Below are 19,768 nucleotides of genomic sequence, written 5' to 3'. Positions count from 1 at the left end.
ACTACAAATCCCATCGAAAGCTGCGAAACGAGATGACATAACCGACCGCTCCCGGCTGGGCCGCGCAATGCACGCCGGGAGTTGTAGTCCTATCCCCTCCTGCTGATAGGATGCGGTGCCGAAGTGGCGGCGGATTACGACTGCATTTCCCGGTGTGCTGCGCGGCGCGGGTTCCCGTCAGCGCAAGGGGGAGCCCCCCGACGTAAAGGGGGATCACTTTCCCCTTGTGTCCGCCATATTGGACGGTAACTCTGGTCAGCGGCGCTGGGGCCAAGGGAGTCCCCGTTACAGTGACAGTTCGTGCACCCCTGCTCCTCGGTGCCCGGGGCGGCCTGTGCCCCGCCCTTACCCGCTCCCCCTTCCGGGCGCTGACGGCGGCTCCGACCTCCTCGCTGCCCCCTCGCTGCCCGGGTGTCAGACACGATGAGTCCGGCCGACGCCAAGCGAGGAGCCAAGCGCAGAAAGAACAAGCGGGGCGGCGGCCTCGGCAGTACCGGCGGCCCCGGACCCGGCGGCGGCGGCGGGGCGGGAGGCCTGAGCAAGAGCGGGGCCGCCTCGGCATCGGCCGCCCTGCGGGCTCCAGCCCAGGCGGTGGCTGCCACGCCGAGCGTGGTGGGCGGCCTGCTGACAGCGCCGGCAACGGCCACCGGCAACGGAGCCCTGAGCGGCGGCGCTGGAGGGGCCGGGGCGGGACATGGCGAGGTGAGGGGGGGGCGCGCTGCGTGGGGAGGCCTGGCCGCACCCACCCCCTCTCCGGGAGCAGGGGCCGCCGCCCCTGGGTGGGGAGGCGGGGAGCCTATAGCGGGGTCCGCTCTGCGGCCGCAGTGACAGGCGTCCCGCTGCAGCGGAGCCCCGCGCACGCCCGCCCGCCCGCGGGAGGAAGCCTGGGGGAGCTGGGCAGTCATCCGCGGTGGCGGGGAGAGCCCCCTTTTGGCCCGTTCGCAGCCCCCAGCAGCAGGGAGGCCCGGGGTGTTGCCTGCCCCCCACCCTTGCAGCGGGGATGCAGGGCTGGGCACTGTTCCCCCCCCTCCTCCCACAGGGGCAGGGCGCTGCAGCCTGATCCAGGCAGCGTGGTGGTGGGGAGTCTCGGGGAGCATCCCATGCCAGGCATCCCATCTTTCTGCGCCCCCAGGGCTTGTGCTGAACCTTGTGGGAGGAGGAGCGAAAGAAGAGGTTTGAGCCTTTGCCACCTAGGGCACAGGCTCTCTCCTTAAAGTGAAGTTCCCTTTTCTCCAAAAATATTTTCATTGAAAAGTTGCATGTTCGTTACTAGTGGGTTTGCAGGCTTGTCTGTTGAGCTGTTGAAACCGTTTGGGCATGTTTGCTCAGTTTTACTAGTTGCACTTCAGTGAGGTTTATGGTAAGCGTCTCATATTGTGCAGTGATACTTGTCTTAGGTGACTGACTGAGGTTCAAGCAAAAATCAGTTACAGTATTGATTTTTTTTTAAGAGATGCTCTGTTGTCATAACTAGCAAGACAGCAACTGAGGTTGACCTTTTTTCCCCACTTTTTCTTTAAAGGTTGAACAGATTTTTGTTGAGAAGTGCACTAAGGTTAGATTTAGGTGCTCCACTTACAGGGTGGTTACCTGTTGGCAATGTCCTTACTTGCAAGTTTCAGTGTATACCTCATTTGGCACCTTCATCTTCCTTCTCCATAAGGAAATTGTCAGATACCTGGGGGAAGAAAGAAGAAATGGTTTCTGTGGTGTGAGAGGGATCCAAAATACTTAATGATGTAACCAACTGGATTTTAGTTCTGTGTGTGGTCTTATCTCCTGTTTGTTTTGCTAGGGCAATGAGAATTCATCAGTGATAAATATAAACTTGTTTTATTTATAAATACAGTAACCTGGCCTTCCCTCCTCAAAGCCCCCCACCCAGCATCAGCTGCAACTTAGTTATGACAACCATGAAGCTATCCTGCTAATGCAGTATTTATGTCAAACATAATTTCCATTTGGGACAATAGGTGCTAACATAACTTGTTAGTCTCTAAGGTGCCACAAGTACTCCTTTTTTTTTTTTAACATAACTTGTGAATATCTAGAAGAGGTATGGATTTTACTGCTACATTGGGAGGAGGCCGTAAAACTCTACTGTTATCCCAAAAAATATCTAGTGAGAGGCTGAAGTTCAAGTTAAAAATCTGTATAACACTTTAATAGAATGCAGGTGCTTTGGGGACAGGGTCTGCCCACTACAATGTCTAGTGCAATGGCTCCCCATTGTTGGTTGATTCCTAAGCACTGTGGTAATACATGTGATTGACATGCCAGGGGAAAATGGAGCGAGCATAATACACAATATGGTAGATGGAAGTGATTCAGCCAGTGAAGGGGTTTACTGTCCCTGGTAACTTGGGTTGTCTATAGATTGTGTGTCTGCGATAAGCAGAGTCCAGAAAAATATTCTGCGAGTGGCTTTCTTAAGATGGTTACTGACTAGCAGATCTCTTGCAAAAGCTCATCCAGGAGGACAGAATGGGCTGGTAATCATTCCACTTAAGCGCTGCCTTTAGGTTTTAGACTTAGTAGTTGTCATTTATGTGTCTCACTTCTAAGATAGACCACCATCTCTTTGAAATTTATACAGTATTTAAATAATTGTGAAAACACTTTCAGATGTTACTGTTTGCCCTTGTTCATAGTAGAGAACTTAAAAAAAATTTTCTGCCCTTAAATGAGAGAGTACTGTATTATACAAGTCCATTATTTTGTAAGTCAGTTCCACATATAACAATTTATTTTACTTTTATACTTTTAAATATACTCACAGGTTATCAACTGTTTCCATGTTTTCACAACATTTGATGAACAGTATGTTACGAACGATTCTGCAAGCTGGTTGGCAAATATCAATTGGACCAACTAGTTAAGTTGGAAGTAAATTCATGAGACTGGATTTATATATACAAGGTAGCAAACATTACAATTGGTTTTATAATGGGAGCAAACAGATAATCCACTATGCCATGTTACTGAAAGCCACATATACTTAATACTACATTTGAACACTGATAGATGTGGATTGGCTCACTTGCCTCATGTCATATACACTGATGTTTTTCTTGACATGTTAAATATTTTTTGATTGTGGTAATGCAACAAAATTGCCAATACTTTGTCATTTAATGCCACAGTTGTTTCAAGCATATAAGCTCAAATAATTTGTCATTTTCTAAATGTTGCTTGTGCTCCAGAATGTAATACTCTAAATAGTTAACCACTCTGACAGTCAATAGTACAGGTTCAAGACAAGATTTGTGATCTTCATTCACTGGGGTGATGGCTTACCATGTGTTTGCTTTCCTTCTCCACACAACCCAGAAGCTCTGTGTACTTTTCACGAATGACCTGTACAAATCAGGTGCATTATTTATGTTGGCTGCGTGAAAAGAAAATGGCATGCTAGTATCTCTACTGTCATAATCAGATTTGCATTACTTTCATCTTGTACAAAATGTTGCTAAGTGTCTGTGAGGTGGTATGAAAAATCAAAAGCCATTGTTCTAATTTACAAACGTTAATGGCTTCTGATCGCTCATAATATATATTTTAAAATCCTGTTACTGTTGACTGCTTAGCTGGGACTGCACCCCAGAATATAATGTAGTCAAGTTGCTAGCCCACTAGTACTGCTCTGTGTCAGTTGTATCCCCCTCATGTTGGAAAGACTGTTTTTATGTTGCTGAACTATGGCACTCCCTCCCATTAGAGTTCTATTAGCGTGAACTCCCATTAGAACACATCATTAAATTTAACCTACACTTTAGAAATTTTTTTTAAGGAATGACCTCTTGTATCCTACATATTTGTTATGTGCAAATCAGTTGCTAATTATCTGGTGATATATTGATAAAAGATGTTTTATAAGCAAAGTTGGATTGAGTTTTAAAATACATAAAATTTTATACTTCCAATTAAAAAGCCCTTTTCTTAATTTTCAAATTCTAGCTATGATTTTCATAGCTAATGAACATCATAATTAAATTGAGATTTTTATGGTTCTTAGCCTAAGATTCTCATTTCCCTGAGTTTCTGCATTAAACATATGCTAAATCTTGTCCTGTGATGCAAGCAATTCTTTTTTAAAAAAAGATCATGTTGGAGGTTACTCTTTTGGCCCTATGTACTTACTTGAAAACATCAGAATTCCTGTCTTCCAAATAATATTGTGCAAGTGTTCTACAGAAACTAAAGATGCTTTCCTTGGTGTTCCTCTAGTAAGGAAACTTGTTGGTGACACTAGTTTAACTGGAATTGGAAGCTACACAATTTAGGCTTGTGGGGTAGGATCATAAGACTTTACATATATCTTTGTAATGATAAAATAATGGCTACTGGGAATAGTGTTGTGGGATGGAGAATCAAGTGTCTCACATTAAAGATAGAATAATTTATAATCTGAAGTTTGAGCATATAGACCAGACATTTTTAAATTAAATATCTCATTTATCAGTGAAAAGAAAAGTGAGCGTTTTTTAAAAAAGTGTGATTATACTGTGTTCTGTGATGATGAAATATTAAGATTTGGATTAATGGTTATAATTTTGATTGAATCTGTGGGATATATTTGGAGTTGCTTTTTATTGTTCACTGCATAATACAGGATTCTGTGGTGCAGAAAAAAGTTGTAAAGTTGGCTTTGTGTGATAGCTTGCCTAGGTAGTTGGGTGTAAAGAACTGCTTGTCTATGACTGACCTGTTCCAGTAGACCTTACTACAGGTCTGAGTGAATTTGTGTGCTTTAACTAGAATGAACAATTTAGTAAGCCAAAGAGGGGAGAAATTGCTATCTATCTTAGAATTATTGTCTGTAGATAACGTGTACTAATGTGATCAATCTTTGTACAATTAAAAACCTTCTGACACAGACTAACTTAAAATATTTTACCAAAAACTCTGTTAGATGTACTTCATTTACCTTTCTCTCATTATCAAAGGTATTGATGGATCCCCCTCCAGAATAGGCTGGCTCCTCTAATTTGATTCATTCAGCAACTGCAATCCAGTGCCCATGACATGATTACTTTCATGGTAGTGATATTGCATGCATTGGATTGTGGCATTACTGAATGATTCAAACAGGCAGAGGAAACTGATTACAGAAGAGGCAGTTTCTATTCTTATTGAAATCTAAATTTTAGCTAACACTTTTCCTTTTGTTCTGTCACTTTTTTTCTTTTCTTTGTGTAAGGGTATATATTATTTTTGACCAACTTTATCTAGTGTAAAGTAGACACTTTCCTATTAAAACATATAAGTATATTGAGTATTGAGACACTTCTGTAGTAGTTCACTTGTGCGCTTAACTGCAGGCACTACATTTTTATTTTGTTATTTAAATGCAGACTGTCCCTGCCCTAAAGATCTTACAGTCTGATAATAGTAGATACATTAAACAGAATGGAATCATTAGAGTGGGTTTTTATAGCTTACATAGTTAAATAGACTTGTGAAGTTAGAAACAAAATCCGCTGTAGTTGAAATTATTTTTAACTCTCTGATCACTTAAAATTTCAAAACAAGCTTAATGTCCCCTTTATACTGACATAAGAACAAAGACCAAAGGTCCATCTAGCCCAGTATCATGTCTTCCAACAGTGGTCAATGCCAGGTGCCCCAGAGGGAATGAACAGAACAGGTAATCATCAAGTGATCCATTCCCTGTCTGTCATTCCCAGCTTCTGGCAAAAGTAGCTTTTGCTTTATTTGTTCCTTGGGCTAACTGAGATACACTCTTCCCGTGTCTCAGATTTATCTGATAAAAGGGTATGTATGTATGTATGTATACATGACGTTGATGGATCTCAAATCCAGGTCTGTTGGCTGCATTTTTTCCTATTATACATGTGTTAATGTGAGCAGATATCCAGAGTGATCAGACTTGAACTGCTACATTAAACATCCAAACAGCTTGTCTAGAACAAATATTAATACGGTTGAAGTTTCACATGCGTCAGATTCTGGCTTAGCTATATCATCAGATATTTCATATAACTAAGGTATCGTATGGCTTGAAACATACAGTCAGAGGGAACATTTGTCTTTCCTTGTTGGACATAAAAATTTTGAGAGAAAACTTAAAAATCTAATTTTAGCTACCTTCAAATATAGAATGCAGCTGCCCCCAAAACTCCATTGTTTGCAAAATCTTAAATCCTGTTGTAGGTCACTACATAATGATTAGATGCAAATTCACGTGAAAAAATAGTTTCTGAAAAATGAATGGGTGCAGATAGAGAGCAAGGTAAGGTATTATCCAAATCTCAGTCTAATCACAGTATAAACTAATAAGGTTGAATTTTGAACCTTTATTTTTGTTTGTGATTTTTTTTTTTTGATTAATGCACTCTTTTACCTTTGGTAACTTGGAGGAGGAATTGGGCCCTCTTATCTTTTCAATTTACAGGTAGAAGCAACCCATAGCAGTTTACAAGGAAAATGTTGGGTCCCTAAGGTAGGGGTTCTCAAACTTCATTGCACCACAACCCCCTTCTGACAACAAAAGTTACTACACGACCCCAGGAGTGGGGACCGAAGCCTGAGCTAATTTGATTCATTCCGAAGATAGTTTTAAGAGAAATGGCTTAAAAAGTTTGTTTCTACCTCATTAGAAAGACTGAAATGTAACAGAATGGGCATTTCCACACTATCATGAGGCCCAATTCAATACAGAACACTAGTGCTTTTTTTTAAAAAAAAATTGGTCCCTAAATTAGTGGTCAGTCTAAAGTAATATTTGTATCAGTAATGACTGATACATAAAATTCAAAACATTATTGTATCTCGTTTGCTCTAAATATTTAACCAATTTCAGACTCCGTATATTGGTCAAATATATATGTAACAGGACTGTTTTGTCCTGTACTGAAACTTAGTGCGTTCTTTTTTGGTTGAAGAGAAATCAGGATCCTGAGACTCAGTGCCCAGGGCAAATGGGAAGAGGCCAATGCTCCAAGTCAGCAAGATTGACAGGCAGGCAGGCCAGTGGGGGAGTTGAGCCCGGGACCCATCCCCCATGTGAGCTGGGACTGCCAGTGGCAAAGTAGAGGAGAGCTAAGGAGAGTTAAGCAGCCAGAGTTGAGCTGGGGGCAAAGCAGCAACAGTAGCACTGAGGCAGAGCTGGAGCAGCACAGATCAGTTGCTCCGATGGTGAGCCAGGGTTGAGCTACAGCAGGGAGCTGCAGGGCCAGAGCAGGGGAGCAGATGCCAGCTATGCCACAAGTAACACTGGAGTGGAACACAGTGAGTGGCAGGAGGGAGCGAGGTGGGGCCTTTATCAGAGAGGACTGAGCAGAGGGAGACCTGTCAGACATGAGGGCCTTGCAGACTGGACTGGGGGACGGGACATGAAACTGACAGCAGGGCCAATACTGGGGAGAAGGGTCCTGCCACCTGGAGCCTCAGGGCGTGCGGCCACCACCAGAGCCAGTACCAGGTTTACAATGGCACTGGGACCACACTGAAAAGGGTTCCCAGTGGGTCAACAGTGTGTCATGTGAGTCAACAGTATGCCTTGTTGACAAGAAGGCTAACGGCATTTTGGGGTGTAAAAGTAGGAGCATTGCCAGCAGATGAAGCGACGTGATCATTCCCCTCTATTCGGCATTGGTGGGGCCTCATCTGGAGTGCTGTGTCCAGTTTGGGACCCCACCCTACAAGAAGGATATGGAAAGTTGGAAAACATCCAGCGGAGGGCAACAAAAATGATTAGGGGGCTGGAGCACATGATTTATGAGGAGAGGCTGAGGGAACTGGGATTGTTTAGCCTGCAGAAGAGAAAAATGAGGGGGGGATTTGATAGCTGCTTTCAACTACCTGAAAGGGGGTTCCAGAGAGGATGGATCTAGACTGTTCTCAGTGGTAGCAGATGACAGAACGAGGAGTGTACTCATGGCATCTTTGTAAGACATGTAGCATGCATTTGTTTTTTTTTTTAAGTGGAGAATGATAATTCTGGGTCCACTTTAAAACTAAAATTCCATTGATGCTATCTTTTTTAAAATTTTGAAATAAAAAGTTTGCTAACTTACTTCACTCCTTGTAAAAAGCCTCCAATTTTACTCTATTTTTCTGAAGTAAAGTTATGATAGTACAGTCATGGGCACTTCCATGAAATCTTGCTGTTACTAAAATCTTTTTCCTGAAGCCAGTGAAATAAGATGGGGAGGGAGTATAGATGAAGAGGTAACATGGAGTATGATTGAACTTCAAGAACTGTCTTCAAGTGCAGTATTCTGCACAATAGAGGTCCTTTAATATATAATGATCCATTGAACTAAGCTGTGATAGCTTTGTAAAACAGTTAATTTTAAAATACTTCAGAATAGTAAAGAACAAAGAAAACAAACATTTGTTAGATAATTCTATTCATTCACAAGGTACGAAATTCATAGTATTTCAGAACTGAGATCTTTGTTCTTCATTACATTTCAGATCCCTTAGGAGGGAAGGAAGGGGCATTACTCGTCTAAATTATTGAAATGTTAAATAAATAACTTGTTGCTTGTCACAGTGTGTCAGTTTTGTTCACTTTTTCATTTTTAGAATCAATAACCATTATTTTTCACTGGAGATTAGTACTGAAATTCATATTCTTCTAAGAAGTGTACCTGATTTAGAAGGATGAAGTAAACTATTCATTACAAGTACTTTAAGCTGACTTATCTGAACAGCCTTGTCTACAGAAAGTGAAATTTTGTCTTTTTCCGCTAGATTAATGAGATCTAATGGCCGGACCTGCAGAAGCTAGAGAAAGTCACAGTAGAAATAAGTGTCAGGTTTTTTTAAAAGTGAGGATAATAACCATTAGTATAAAGTTTTCCTGGGTCATCGCTTCTGCAGAATCAGTGTTTTTATATATATATATATATATACACACACACAATATCAGCAGCATGGGATGTTAAAATTAAATATTATATATACATATTAAATACACATACCCTTAATACTGTATGATTGCTAAATGTGACTAGAATGTAAATGGATCCAATTGTGGTCTGCCAGAGTTTGCAGACAGATGGCTCTAGTGTTGTGGTAGCTGGCGGTAGCTTTCCAAGCTATAACAGACTGAGAACTGACACAATTGTTTTCACTGCTTCTCTTGAAAACCCTGGTGGCTGCCTTTAAATTAGTTCTAAGTCAACTCAGATTTTTGGAAAATCTGTAAGCAACAGCAGATGCGAGCACACTGAAACTGTTCATTGGAAAGCCTAACTCACAAACAGGTTGGGGAAAGGATTGAATGTTGGGCACATCACTCCACAGCATCCATAAGTGGGTTGTGGAGGGGGGTATTGTAGCAGAAACCCCACTCACAGTTGCAATACATAGGAGACTTCACGGAGGGGGGAACACAGAATGCTCTTGTGTTCTGGCAACCCGGGGTAGTGGGAGGGTCTTCAAAGGCAAGATGGAGCCACTGATCAGGTTCCAGGGACAGCACCCTGGCAGGAATTAATTGTAACAGAGTCCCTTTTCCCAGCAGCTGATTTGCTTTTCCCTGGATGAATGGGGCAGGGGGAGAGGTTACATCTTCTGTATATTATGTTTGATTTAGTCTCCTGGCTGTTTGGAGTCCGGTAAAATTTCCAAGCCCCGTCTAAGGGACTGTGTAGGTGACTGAGTATGGGGGTGGAATGGGCAGGTGAGGAAGGAGTGATGGACTAAATTGAAGAGACTCTGGGGGCAGACTAAATAGGCTATGTACCTTGATGTAGGGAGAGAGATAATTGGAGAGGGGGATGAGAATGAAAAGAGGAAACACTAACAAACCAGGAAAAGATGGATAATAATCAAAGATGATGAGATGATAGAGAGTTGATGAAACAGGAAGGGAAAGAATCTAAACAAAAGTAAAGTTTTTTTTAAAAAATCTATATTGAAATGTGACTGACAGTATTATACAGTTAAATACTTGATTCCTTTATTACTGGGGATATGACCTGAGGGACAAGGGTGCATGTGTCATGGCATTACAGGTATTCTTTTACCTTGGCTAGTAAGATTAGCCTTTGGGTTCATAGGTGTTAAATGTTTTAAACCCTGTTATTATCTACCTCTCAGTGCCTCTGTATTATAACTAATCACAGCCATTCACTTGATAAAACTAATACAGATCCAAAATGGGTGGAGGCAGTCTATTATATCATAGTCTCTGAAGAATTTTCTTTTAGTGTGAATTATGAGTTTTCATAATCTGTGCATTTCATTATTGGGATTTAGCATTCCATTACAAATAACTATTTTTTTATTTATTTGAAAATATTCAGTGTTAATGTGACATTCTGCAAAGTGTTCTGAGTCTACATTGACTTATGTTCCATTTAAAACCTCATCCTGTCAGAATGCATCTATGGCAGCACAGTGCAAATGAGAAGAGGTGGCATTGCCAGCTTTGGAATGCATACTGTCTTCAACCACTTGTTATCTTTGATGCTTTTTTGAGGCGAGGAAACTGGTGTCAAGTAGCTTTATGCTGAGGTGGTTTCTGAGCCAATAAATAAACTATAGCTGTTGTGAACTTTCACTTCTCTTACACATCAAGAACTAAGTGTTATTGCACTTAAATGGGGCACTAGTTTTTATTTGAAAATTAGATCTGCTTCATTTCCTACTTAACCAGTATGCAGAAGTGGTAGTTTTAACTCCCAAAGGTAAGCACATAAAAAGCTCTGAGGATGGTGCTAGAATCAGACGTTGTGTGAAAACAAACTATTTAAAAACTATCGTTTTTCTCCAGTTTTTAATTATCTTGATCCAAAAAATTAAGTGTGGATAGCCCCACCTGACTAAAATGCTTTGAGTAAATGATCTTTTTTGAGCATTTTTTATGCCTTTTATGGCTGTTAAGACAAAATATGGAAACAGAATTTTGGCACAGTAGTGTAGGTATTTAAATACTAAACTGAACAATTTAAATGACTCAAACTTTTTAGAGCTGGGGTTAGAAGGATGTGTGAAGCTTTGTGATTTTAATTAGAATGCTACCATTAAGTGTGAATTTCTGGACTTCTGTCACTGATGGAAAATTGTTATACTTAATTTTCTTTAAGAATGTATTATCATGGCATGTGTATGTGTGTAGTACATACTCTTCTGTATTCATGTAAATTTTCATTTTTGGGGTAGGAAATCACTGAAATAAAATACATCATTTGAGTTCTTATTAAGCAAAGGTTATGAAGTGGCTACCTGAAGCTAATGTAGTTCCTTGCTAGTCTTGCTCATTCAGTTTCATTTGTAGTATTTAGCAGCCTTTGGAAACAGAATACTTGCCTAATACAACATCCATCTTGCCACCAGCTTTTTAACCATGTCTGGACTACCATACTGCTTTGTCAGCCTTTAGTGTTTATAACTTATGTGAAGTTCGCATCCAAGTGATTGCTTAGCTTTTCTGAACTGAACTACTCCAGGCTGTTGATCCTCAGTAAGCTGCTGCCACATCAGGTCATACGTTAATGGTTTTGTTTGGAGTTCATTGTAAGTGCTCCATGATCTTGTTGTAAGATAGCAGCGACTTGTGTAGATATAGGTAAATTGCTGCAGAAGAAAGATGTCTCATGGTGGAAGCACAAGTCTTCTTCAATTTGACTTACTGTAATATAAATCAGTTTTGAAGTTTTATTGTGTGGATGTGTGGGAAATAAAGGACGACTTCACTTCTGAATGGGTGACGGGATGGATCACTTAATGATTACCTGTTCTGTTCATTCCCTGTGGGGCATCTGGCATTGGCCACTGTCGGAAGACAGGATACTGGGCAGATGGACCTTTGGTCTGACCTAGTATGGTCGTTCTTATGTTCTTAGAAGCATAGGCGTCGATTCCTTGGGTGCTCTGGGGCTGGATCACCTGCGGGGAAAATTTAGTGAGCGCTCTGCACCCACAGTCAGCCAATCTCCCCTCCCCTCCCCGCCGCCCTCTCCTCCCCTGAGCATGCCGTGTCCCCTCTCCTCCGCTTACCTCCCAGCACTTCCCACCCGGCTGCCACCAGACAGTTGTTTGGCAGCTCTGGGATGGGGTGGAAGAGAAGCAGGAACATGGCGTGCTCAGGGAGGAGGCAGGGCCAGGGTGGGGATTTGGGGAAGGGGTTGGAATGGGGGCAGGGCTTCATGGAAGGAGTGGAGTCAGGGCGGGGCTGGGGGCAGATGGGGTTGAGCACCCACTGGTGGGAGCAGAAGGTGGTGTCTATGCTTAGAAGATGCATTCTCTCTTCCCAGTCCCCAAGATTCTCCTTGTTGCTGCGGTTGTATGTGTGGTTGTCTTTATTCTGTGTTCTCCTCTCCCCTGGGCTGTTGTGCAGGTTTATCTCCATTACCCTATCCCTTTCCCTAACTTCAGTTTGAGGAGTCCTCTTAGTGAAGTAGCATTCGTGTCTTCCTCTGCTTCTGCTCATAACTATTCCAAGCAAGAGTAGAGGGAAACGGACTGATTTTTGTCGGTTTCATTGTGATCCACAGGGTTTTGAATAGCTGTGGTGAAAATGAACCTACTGATTATTACCCTACTGATACTCAAAACTTTCCCAAGTTATATTAGGCACTGGAGCTGTCTGCAGACTTAGGAAAACAAAAATATATCAGGTATACTTAGCTTTCCAAATGTGAACCATCAGCACAATCATAAGAGTTGGAAATTTTTAAAAAATGAAAACTTAGATTCTGCAGAAGTTGGTGACACTCTCAAGGAGACGTATCACTTTTTTGGGGGTAGAGAGGGTTTTTTCAAACCATGAATTTTGATTCAGTATTGAGAACTGGCTACCATACTTATTTCAAGTTCATGACTACAGAATATTGTAAACTTTCTGTGGTGCAACTGTTACACCTCTTTCTCCCCCCGCCCCCAGGTAACCTAGTCCCAAAAGAATAGGTAACAAACAAAGATGAGTTATCTATTGTATTACATATTTATATTTTGGGGGACACAGTTTCATTGGTTGCATAGTTCAGAGTTTTGTGATCCACTGAGATGATAAACAGTAATATTCCAGGATTTCAAAATTCTAACCTTTTACTTTAGTGACAACTATGGAATAGGTTTTTAGGTCTCTTCCATCTTACCACGACTTTTTAACATGGCTGAAATTGCCTCATAGCAGTAGTGAATAGGAGCGTTCTTGGTTTATGCTTCCAGACCTATTTCTTTTTCGTCAGAGGAAAATATTAGATCACCTGTTCTTCAGCAGCTTGTTGAAACACAACTGGTAACCACCCAGTGAAGATGTGTTCCTGAAATACCTCTGGGTGCAGGTTCCCAAGAAGAAGGGGAAAAAATAAAACCCCACATTTTTAAAAAAAGCGGTTGTCACAATTACAAGAAATCTACCCCTACCCCACCCAAAAGACTCACAACTCAGAGTGATTGGTTTGGCAATGTTCATGCTTCATCACATGAAGCAGCCACATTTACATTCATGTAACTTCTGATTCAGTGGAGATCCACTGTCTTAGATGGCAGAGTCACATGTTAGAGACTTCAAATTCAGTAGCACAAAGCCTTAAACATCCAAAAATTGAGAGCTAAAATTATTTTGCAGCTAGACTGAGTAGATCTGTGGAGAAGGGAAAAGGAGAGGGAAGTAGAGCTGCCCAGTGAGATGTCTTGCTGCTGATCCCAGTTTCCCAATCCAATGTCTAGCCTGTTTGCCTCATTCCTTTTCCTGTGTTCACTAACAATTAAGCCTTTGTTTGGGAACAAGGAACTGGGCTATGTAATTGGCGTGGGAACGACAACGTAGTGGGGGGCCATGGAGACAGCAGCGATTCTACTGCCCAGACCTGTTTCCTCCTTTGCCCTTCCTGACATAGATTAGAATGAACCCATGGCCCCCAGCTCCCTGCCCATTTCTCTCTCTCTAATATTGATAATGTCAGTGTGGTTAAATATCTGCTTTGACACCTATTTAGTAAAAACCTAGAAAATTCCCCTGCAAGATGTCACTAATTTGTACTATAGTATATTTACCTGACAGTAAATTTGACTCGTAACTGCACATTCTTTAGTGCAGTCACCAGAACTGCCAGTTCTGTCAACATTCACAACTACACTAATCTCAATTTGCATACCTTGCTATTTGAACCACATAATAGCCAAGCAGTCAAACTCAATTGTAGTCTAAAATAACCACCCACAAGCAGAATTCGCCACAATTACATTTAAATGCCCAACCTTAACTCTGGCCTTGGATAGAGTAAGATAGAGATGTTGTGGTAAAAACTTAATATTCTCTGTACATAAGTCTATTCTGAGGTTTCACTGATTCATAGCTTAAGGTCAAAAGGGACAATCATGTCTGACTTGTGTATCATAGGCCATTAATTTTCACTCTTTTCCCCTGGTATTATAGCATCATAGAAATGCAGGGCTGGAAGGGATCTCATCTAGTCTCATTCTCCCCTGCCTCCCAATGCTGAGGCAGGATAAAGTATACCTAGACCATTCCTGACATGTGTTTGTCTAACCCAGGGCTCCCCGTCTGCCCTGGCCCTGTGCCCCGCCTCTCCTGGAAGCAGCTGCAACATGTCCCTGCGACCCCTGGGGGAGGGAGGCAGAGGGCTCCATGCGCTGCCCTTGCCTGTGGGTACCTCCCCCGAACCTCCCATTGGCCACGGTTCCCTGTTCCCAGCCAATTGGGACTGAGGGGGGGCAGAGCCTGCAGGCAAGGGCAGCGCACGGAGCCCTCTGTCCCACCTCTCCCCCAGGGGCCACAGGGATGTGGTGCTGGCTGCTTCTGGGAGTGGCGCGGGGCCCATGGTGCCATTGGGGGTGGCAATCGCATGGGCCAGATCCAAAGCCCTGTTGGGCTGGATCCGGCCCTTGGGTCGTAATTTGCCCACCCCTGGTCAAACCTGGTCTTAACTTTCAGTGATGGGGATTCCACAGCCTTCTTTGCAAGTTTATTCCAGTACTATAGCTAGATTTTAGGGGAAAAAATTTAATCTAAATCTCGCTTGCTGCAGATTAAGCCCATTACTACTTTTCCTACCTTCAGTAGACCTGGAGAGCAGTTGATCACTGTCCTCTTTATAAGAGCCCTTAACATACCTGAAGACTTATCAGATCTCTCCTTCAGTTCACTTTTTCAAGACTAAACATGCCCAGTTTTTTAAGCTTTCCTCATACCTCTGGGTTTCTTAACCTTTTGTCATATTGGTTGCTTTTCTCTGGACTCTCTCCAATTTGTCCACATCTTTTTAAGTATTATGCCCAGAACTGGACACAGTACTCCAGCGGAGGCCTCACCAGTGCATAGCAGAGAGAGACAGTTCTCTCCCATGTCTTATATATGATGTTCCTATTAAAACACCCTACAATATTATTTTTGCAGCTGCTTCACCTTGTAGATGTAATCAACTTATGATTAACTATAACCCCCAGCTCCTTTTCTACAGTACTACCACCTAGCCAGTTATTCCCCATTTTGTAGTTGTGCTTTTTGATTTTTTTTCCCTCTTCCTAATTGTAGTACATTGCACTTTACTGAATTTCATTTTGTTGATTTCAAACCAATTATCCAATTTGTCAGTCATTTTGAAGGTAATCATTTTGACTGGTAATCCAGTCTTCCAGAGTGCTTGCAACCCCTCTTAACTTGATGTAATGACAGATTTTATAAGCACACTCTTCACTCCTATTATCCAAGTGATTGATTAAAACATTGAATGGTACTGGTCCCAGGACAGACCCCTGTGTGATCTGACTAGATACATCATCCCAATTTGACAGCAAACCATTGATACCTATTCTTTGAATATGGTCTTTTAACTGGTTGTGCATCCACTTTGGAGTAATTTCATCTAGTCTGTATCTCCATAGTTTGCTTTTGAGAATGTCATGTGGGACTGGATCAAAAGGCTTTCTAAAATCAAGATCACATCTCCTGCTTTCCCCAGCCACTAGGCCAGTAACTCTGTCAAAGAAAGAAATTGGGTTGGTCTGGCATGATTTGTTTTTGACAAATACATGTTGACTATGCCTTATAACGCTATTATTCTCTAGACTGTGGTAAATTGTTTATAATTTGTTCCAGTATCTTTCCAGATATCAAAGTTAGACAGACTGGTCTGTAATTCCCCAGGTCGTCTTTGTTCCCATTTTTAAAGATAGATACTATGTTTGCCCTTCTTCATGTGTTCTTGAAAATAATCTCAGATGGTTCAGAGATCGCTTCTGCTAGTTTAAGTACCCTAGGATGAATTTTATTAGGCCCGTCTTGCTTGATTGCATCTAACTTGTCTAAATATTCTTTAACCTGTTCTTTTCCTATTCTGGCTTGTATTCCTTCCCCCTTGTCATTAATAGTAATTAGTGAAGACTGAAACAAAGTAGACATTGAATATCTCAGCCTTATTAATGTCATTTGCGGTTAGCTCACATTACCCAATAAGTAGTGAATCTACACTTTTCTTTGTCTTTTGCTGATAATGTATTTATGGAACCTCTTCTGTACAGAGGGGTTTCCCTATGTACATAACCAAAGTGCTCTCCATACCTCCCTCCATCCCTGCCTAACCCATGAATGAATGAAAAGCAGATGCCAGCTCTACCTCTGTTTCTTTGTAGCTGTAATTCTTCTTATACCAGTAAAACAATGAACTAGATACCTTTGTCTTGTTAAATTGGGGGTGGATCAGGTGCCGTCTCTAAACGTTGTAAAGGAAAATGCATGCAGAAACGTACTTAAGTTCCCTTCCCCTTCATCAGGCTCATCTGCACTCGTTTGGCAGGACTGGCTAGACACTGGTGGAGTCTCAATCACGTCCTGGCTCATAGCCTGGCTAGAGTCCCCTGGTGCACTCCTTGCACGCATCTTCCCCCCCATTTCCTTGTCACTGTTCATGGCAAGGGTCTCTGTCTTGGGCTCCTCCAAGATGTCCACATTGGTCTGTGGGTTGCTGATGGGATCTTCGTCAACTATGGCAGAGTGGCACTAGATCTATTATTGACCTCCTTCATGCAGTACTGATTCCCATCATATCTCTTTGCCTGCATGCCTCCTGTGAAATCTTCTTGTAGATGCTGATTTTTCTACAGCTGGTCTGTAGCTGTGGTTGCACAGCCTGTCCTGGGCCTGTGGGGAAAGAGATCCAGTATATCCTGTCTCCTCCAGGCAGGAGTATGTCTAGTGCATGAAGCCAGCATGGTCAGTTGCTCACAACATGGGTGAGCTGCTAGATGTGGTTGCCAAGATGGACAATCAGGAAAAGGCATTTCAAAAAACATGTGAAGGGCTTCAAAAGGGGTGGTGGCTTCCAGTCTCTGTAACCCCTGGGTGGTGAAGTTTAAAACTGACCAGAGCGGTTACAATCGCAGGGAGTGTGGGGCCTTGTGGGACTGCTGCTGGAGGACTGTTGATACGCAGGTCCACTTGCAATCCAAGTGTCTACGCATGCCGTCCAAGTGTCTATACTTGGACTGTATAAACCTCAGTAGGTCGACCATGATTCTGTGCCATTTGGAGAGGTGCTTTTACTGCATAGCTATAACGGGGAGTCTTACGTCAGCTGGAGACAAACTTAGGTGTGGATACACATACGCAAATAAGTCAATGCAAGGTGATTTATGGGACCTAACTTTGTAGGGTAGTCCCTTAAATTGTCATTGGGCATCTGAGTTGACATCTTAGAGCTATTTTTAGGCTTGCCGCAGACTTACATAGACAACTGTACATCAGTTACTCTGTGCTCACATTTTTTTTAGGTTTTCTTCAAACTGCTATAGACTTCCTTTCTTTGTGGATGGTTTTTTGTTTATTATTTTTTATTTTTTTATTAAAATGAAAGTATGCTGGCTTTTCCAAGGTAACAAATCAGTTTAGCCAGCCAATAGATTAAAGAAACAGAAAAGCACTTTCATTCTCAAGGAACATATCTCAACCCTCCCTGAAAACTCTTATCAAACACACATAAAATAATTAACTTGATTACTTACTGATCTGTCTACTTTTGTAAGTAAAATACCTCCTTCTGTTTTTATGGCTTCATAATTTTAACTCCTGGTTCCACTTTGGGAGACCTCAGACATGTAGCTTCTTATTTCATATGTCTCACCATAACTTCTGGCAAAAATCTTCTTTTCTTGGAAGAGGGACTTAGGGATCTGCCTTAGTCGGAGATCCCTTAGTCAGAGAGTTTTCAATTACCCCATTCTCCAATAACCGTAGCCTACATTTTCTCCTACCTCAGCATCTGAAAATTAGGCAGAATGGAATACTTTCCTTTTGTCTTGCCTTATACTCTGTGTTACACAAGTCCTTTACGTGCTCTTCAAGTCTTGGTGGGAACTTTGTGATTTGGATGGTTTTTTTTATATTCAGGCAACTCAAGTTACAATCCAACGCACTTATCTCCCTAGTGGTTAAAATGGTTTGGCGGGCAGGGTCTTTTCTGCAGCTTATTATAATTAATATTTGGAGTTCTGTCTCAGTAGTTTAAAAAGTCTGTTTTGAGCTGTCTTATCTGGCTTTGTCTAAGGTGGGTAAGTGGGTCAATATATTTAGTTGGAGTAGGCTTTTTTTTTAAACTAGTGGATTTCTCTTATTACAGGGATGTTATGTATGTCTACAAGCTATTAAATTGAGAATAGTACAGTTCCATAGTTAAGTATTTGAGTCAGAAAGTGATACTTTAAAGTTGTATACATAATTTTTCTTCCTCTTATGCTGCATATGCATTGTTAATTCATATAATTTTTTCTTGTAGTGGAGATACCTAGTATCTTGTAACTTCATTTTTGCTCACTTACGTTATTTTCATTGTAAGTACAGTAGAATCTCAAAGATATGAACACCAGAGTTACGGACTGACCGATCAACTGGACACCCGGTAAAACTGGAAGTAACCAATCAGCCACAGCAGAGCCAAAATTAAAAAAAAAAAGCAAATATTGTACTGTGCCTACATTGCATCTTAAAAGTAGGCATGTCTGGGCTGCTTGTCCCCACCCACTGACTCAGGAGCTTAGATGCTACTGAAGCCTGGCCTGGAGTGTCAGCTGCTGGCTCTGGAGCCTGAACTGCGCTTTGTTTAGAGTTACGAACATTTCAGAGTTATGGACAACCGCCATTCCCGAGGTGTCCGTAACTGAGGTTCTACTGTACATCTGACAGACTTTGTATAGAAGTCACCTTCTTTAATGTATGTATTTTTATAATTTTAGTCCCTTGGCCTGTAAAACACATAGGAAAATATTTAAAGCACATGCCTGAATAGGGACACTTACCTGAACTGGATGTCTGTTAGCAGCCATGTAACATTTACTTACTTTTTCCCGGCAGTGCAGTCTGTCTTCACTCTTAGCCACAAGTTAAGGAAGCCTATATGCTATAAGATTTAAATTATTCTATTACTCTATGTATTATCAAATCAGTATAAGCGTAGGTCAGTATTTCATACACATGACTGTTGTGGAGTAATGCACAGTACTATAAGATGCGGCAGATGTGTTTAAGGTTGTGTGTGTGGGAAAGGGGGGAATATTGAATTGCTTAACTAGACCAATGCATGTTCACAAGAAGGCATAATTAAGGTTGTTTAGCTAACTTTCTAACTCAGTTAGTTCTTGGCTTTTGAATTCTTTTTTAAGCTTGCCTCACTCTCTTAATGTAGTTTAATGTGATTTCCTAGACTTAAAAAATACCCTTAGAAGCTGTCCACCTGTGCTGTTTATCATATTTTACATAATCTATTCTCGGAATGATTTTTAGTTTTGCTAAACTATACTGGTACAATTTTTCGTATTTATTTAAAACTCA

The 19,768-nt window shown here is 41.7% G+C and overlaps 1 protein-coding gene across 2 annotated transcripts in view; it reads left to right on the top strand.

Annotated features, from left to right (window-relative positions):
* The first annotated feature begins 210 nt into the window (after positions 1–210).
* Positions 211–19,768, top strand: part of FAM193A (family with sequence similarity 193 member A) — a 103,841-nt gene continuing 84,283 nt past the window's right edge. For both annotated transcript variants that reach the window (XM_048849037.2, XM_048849035.2), the window contains exon 1: positions 211–702. In XM_048849037.2, the coding sequence (XP_048704994.2) occupies positions 424–702 (279 nt within the window). In that variant the 5' untranslated portion in view covers positions 211–423. The remainder of the gene's footprint in view (positions 703–19,768) is intronic.

The sequence above is a fragment of the Caretta caretta genome, chromosome 4 (genome assembly GCF_965140235.1).
Source record: "Caretta caretta isolate rCarCar2 chromosome 4, rCarCar1.hap1, whole genome shotgun sequence".
NCBI classification, from domain to species: domain Eukaryota; kingdom Metazoa; phylum Chordata; order Testudines; family Cheloniidae; genus Caretta; species Caretta caretta.
Note: the sequence above shows the minus strand (reverse complement) of the source record. Positions and strands in the feature narration are given on the sequence as shown.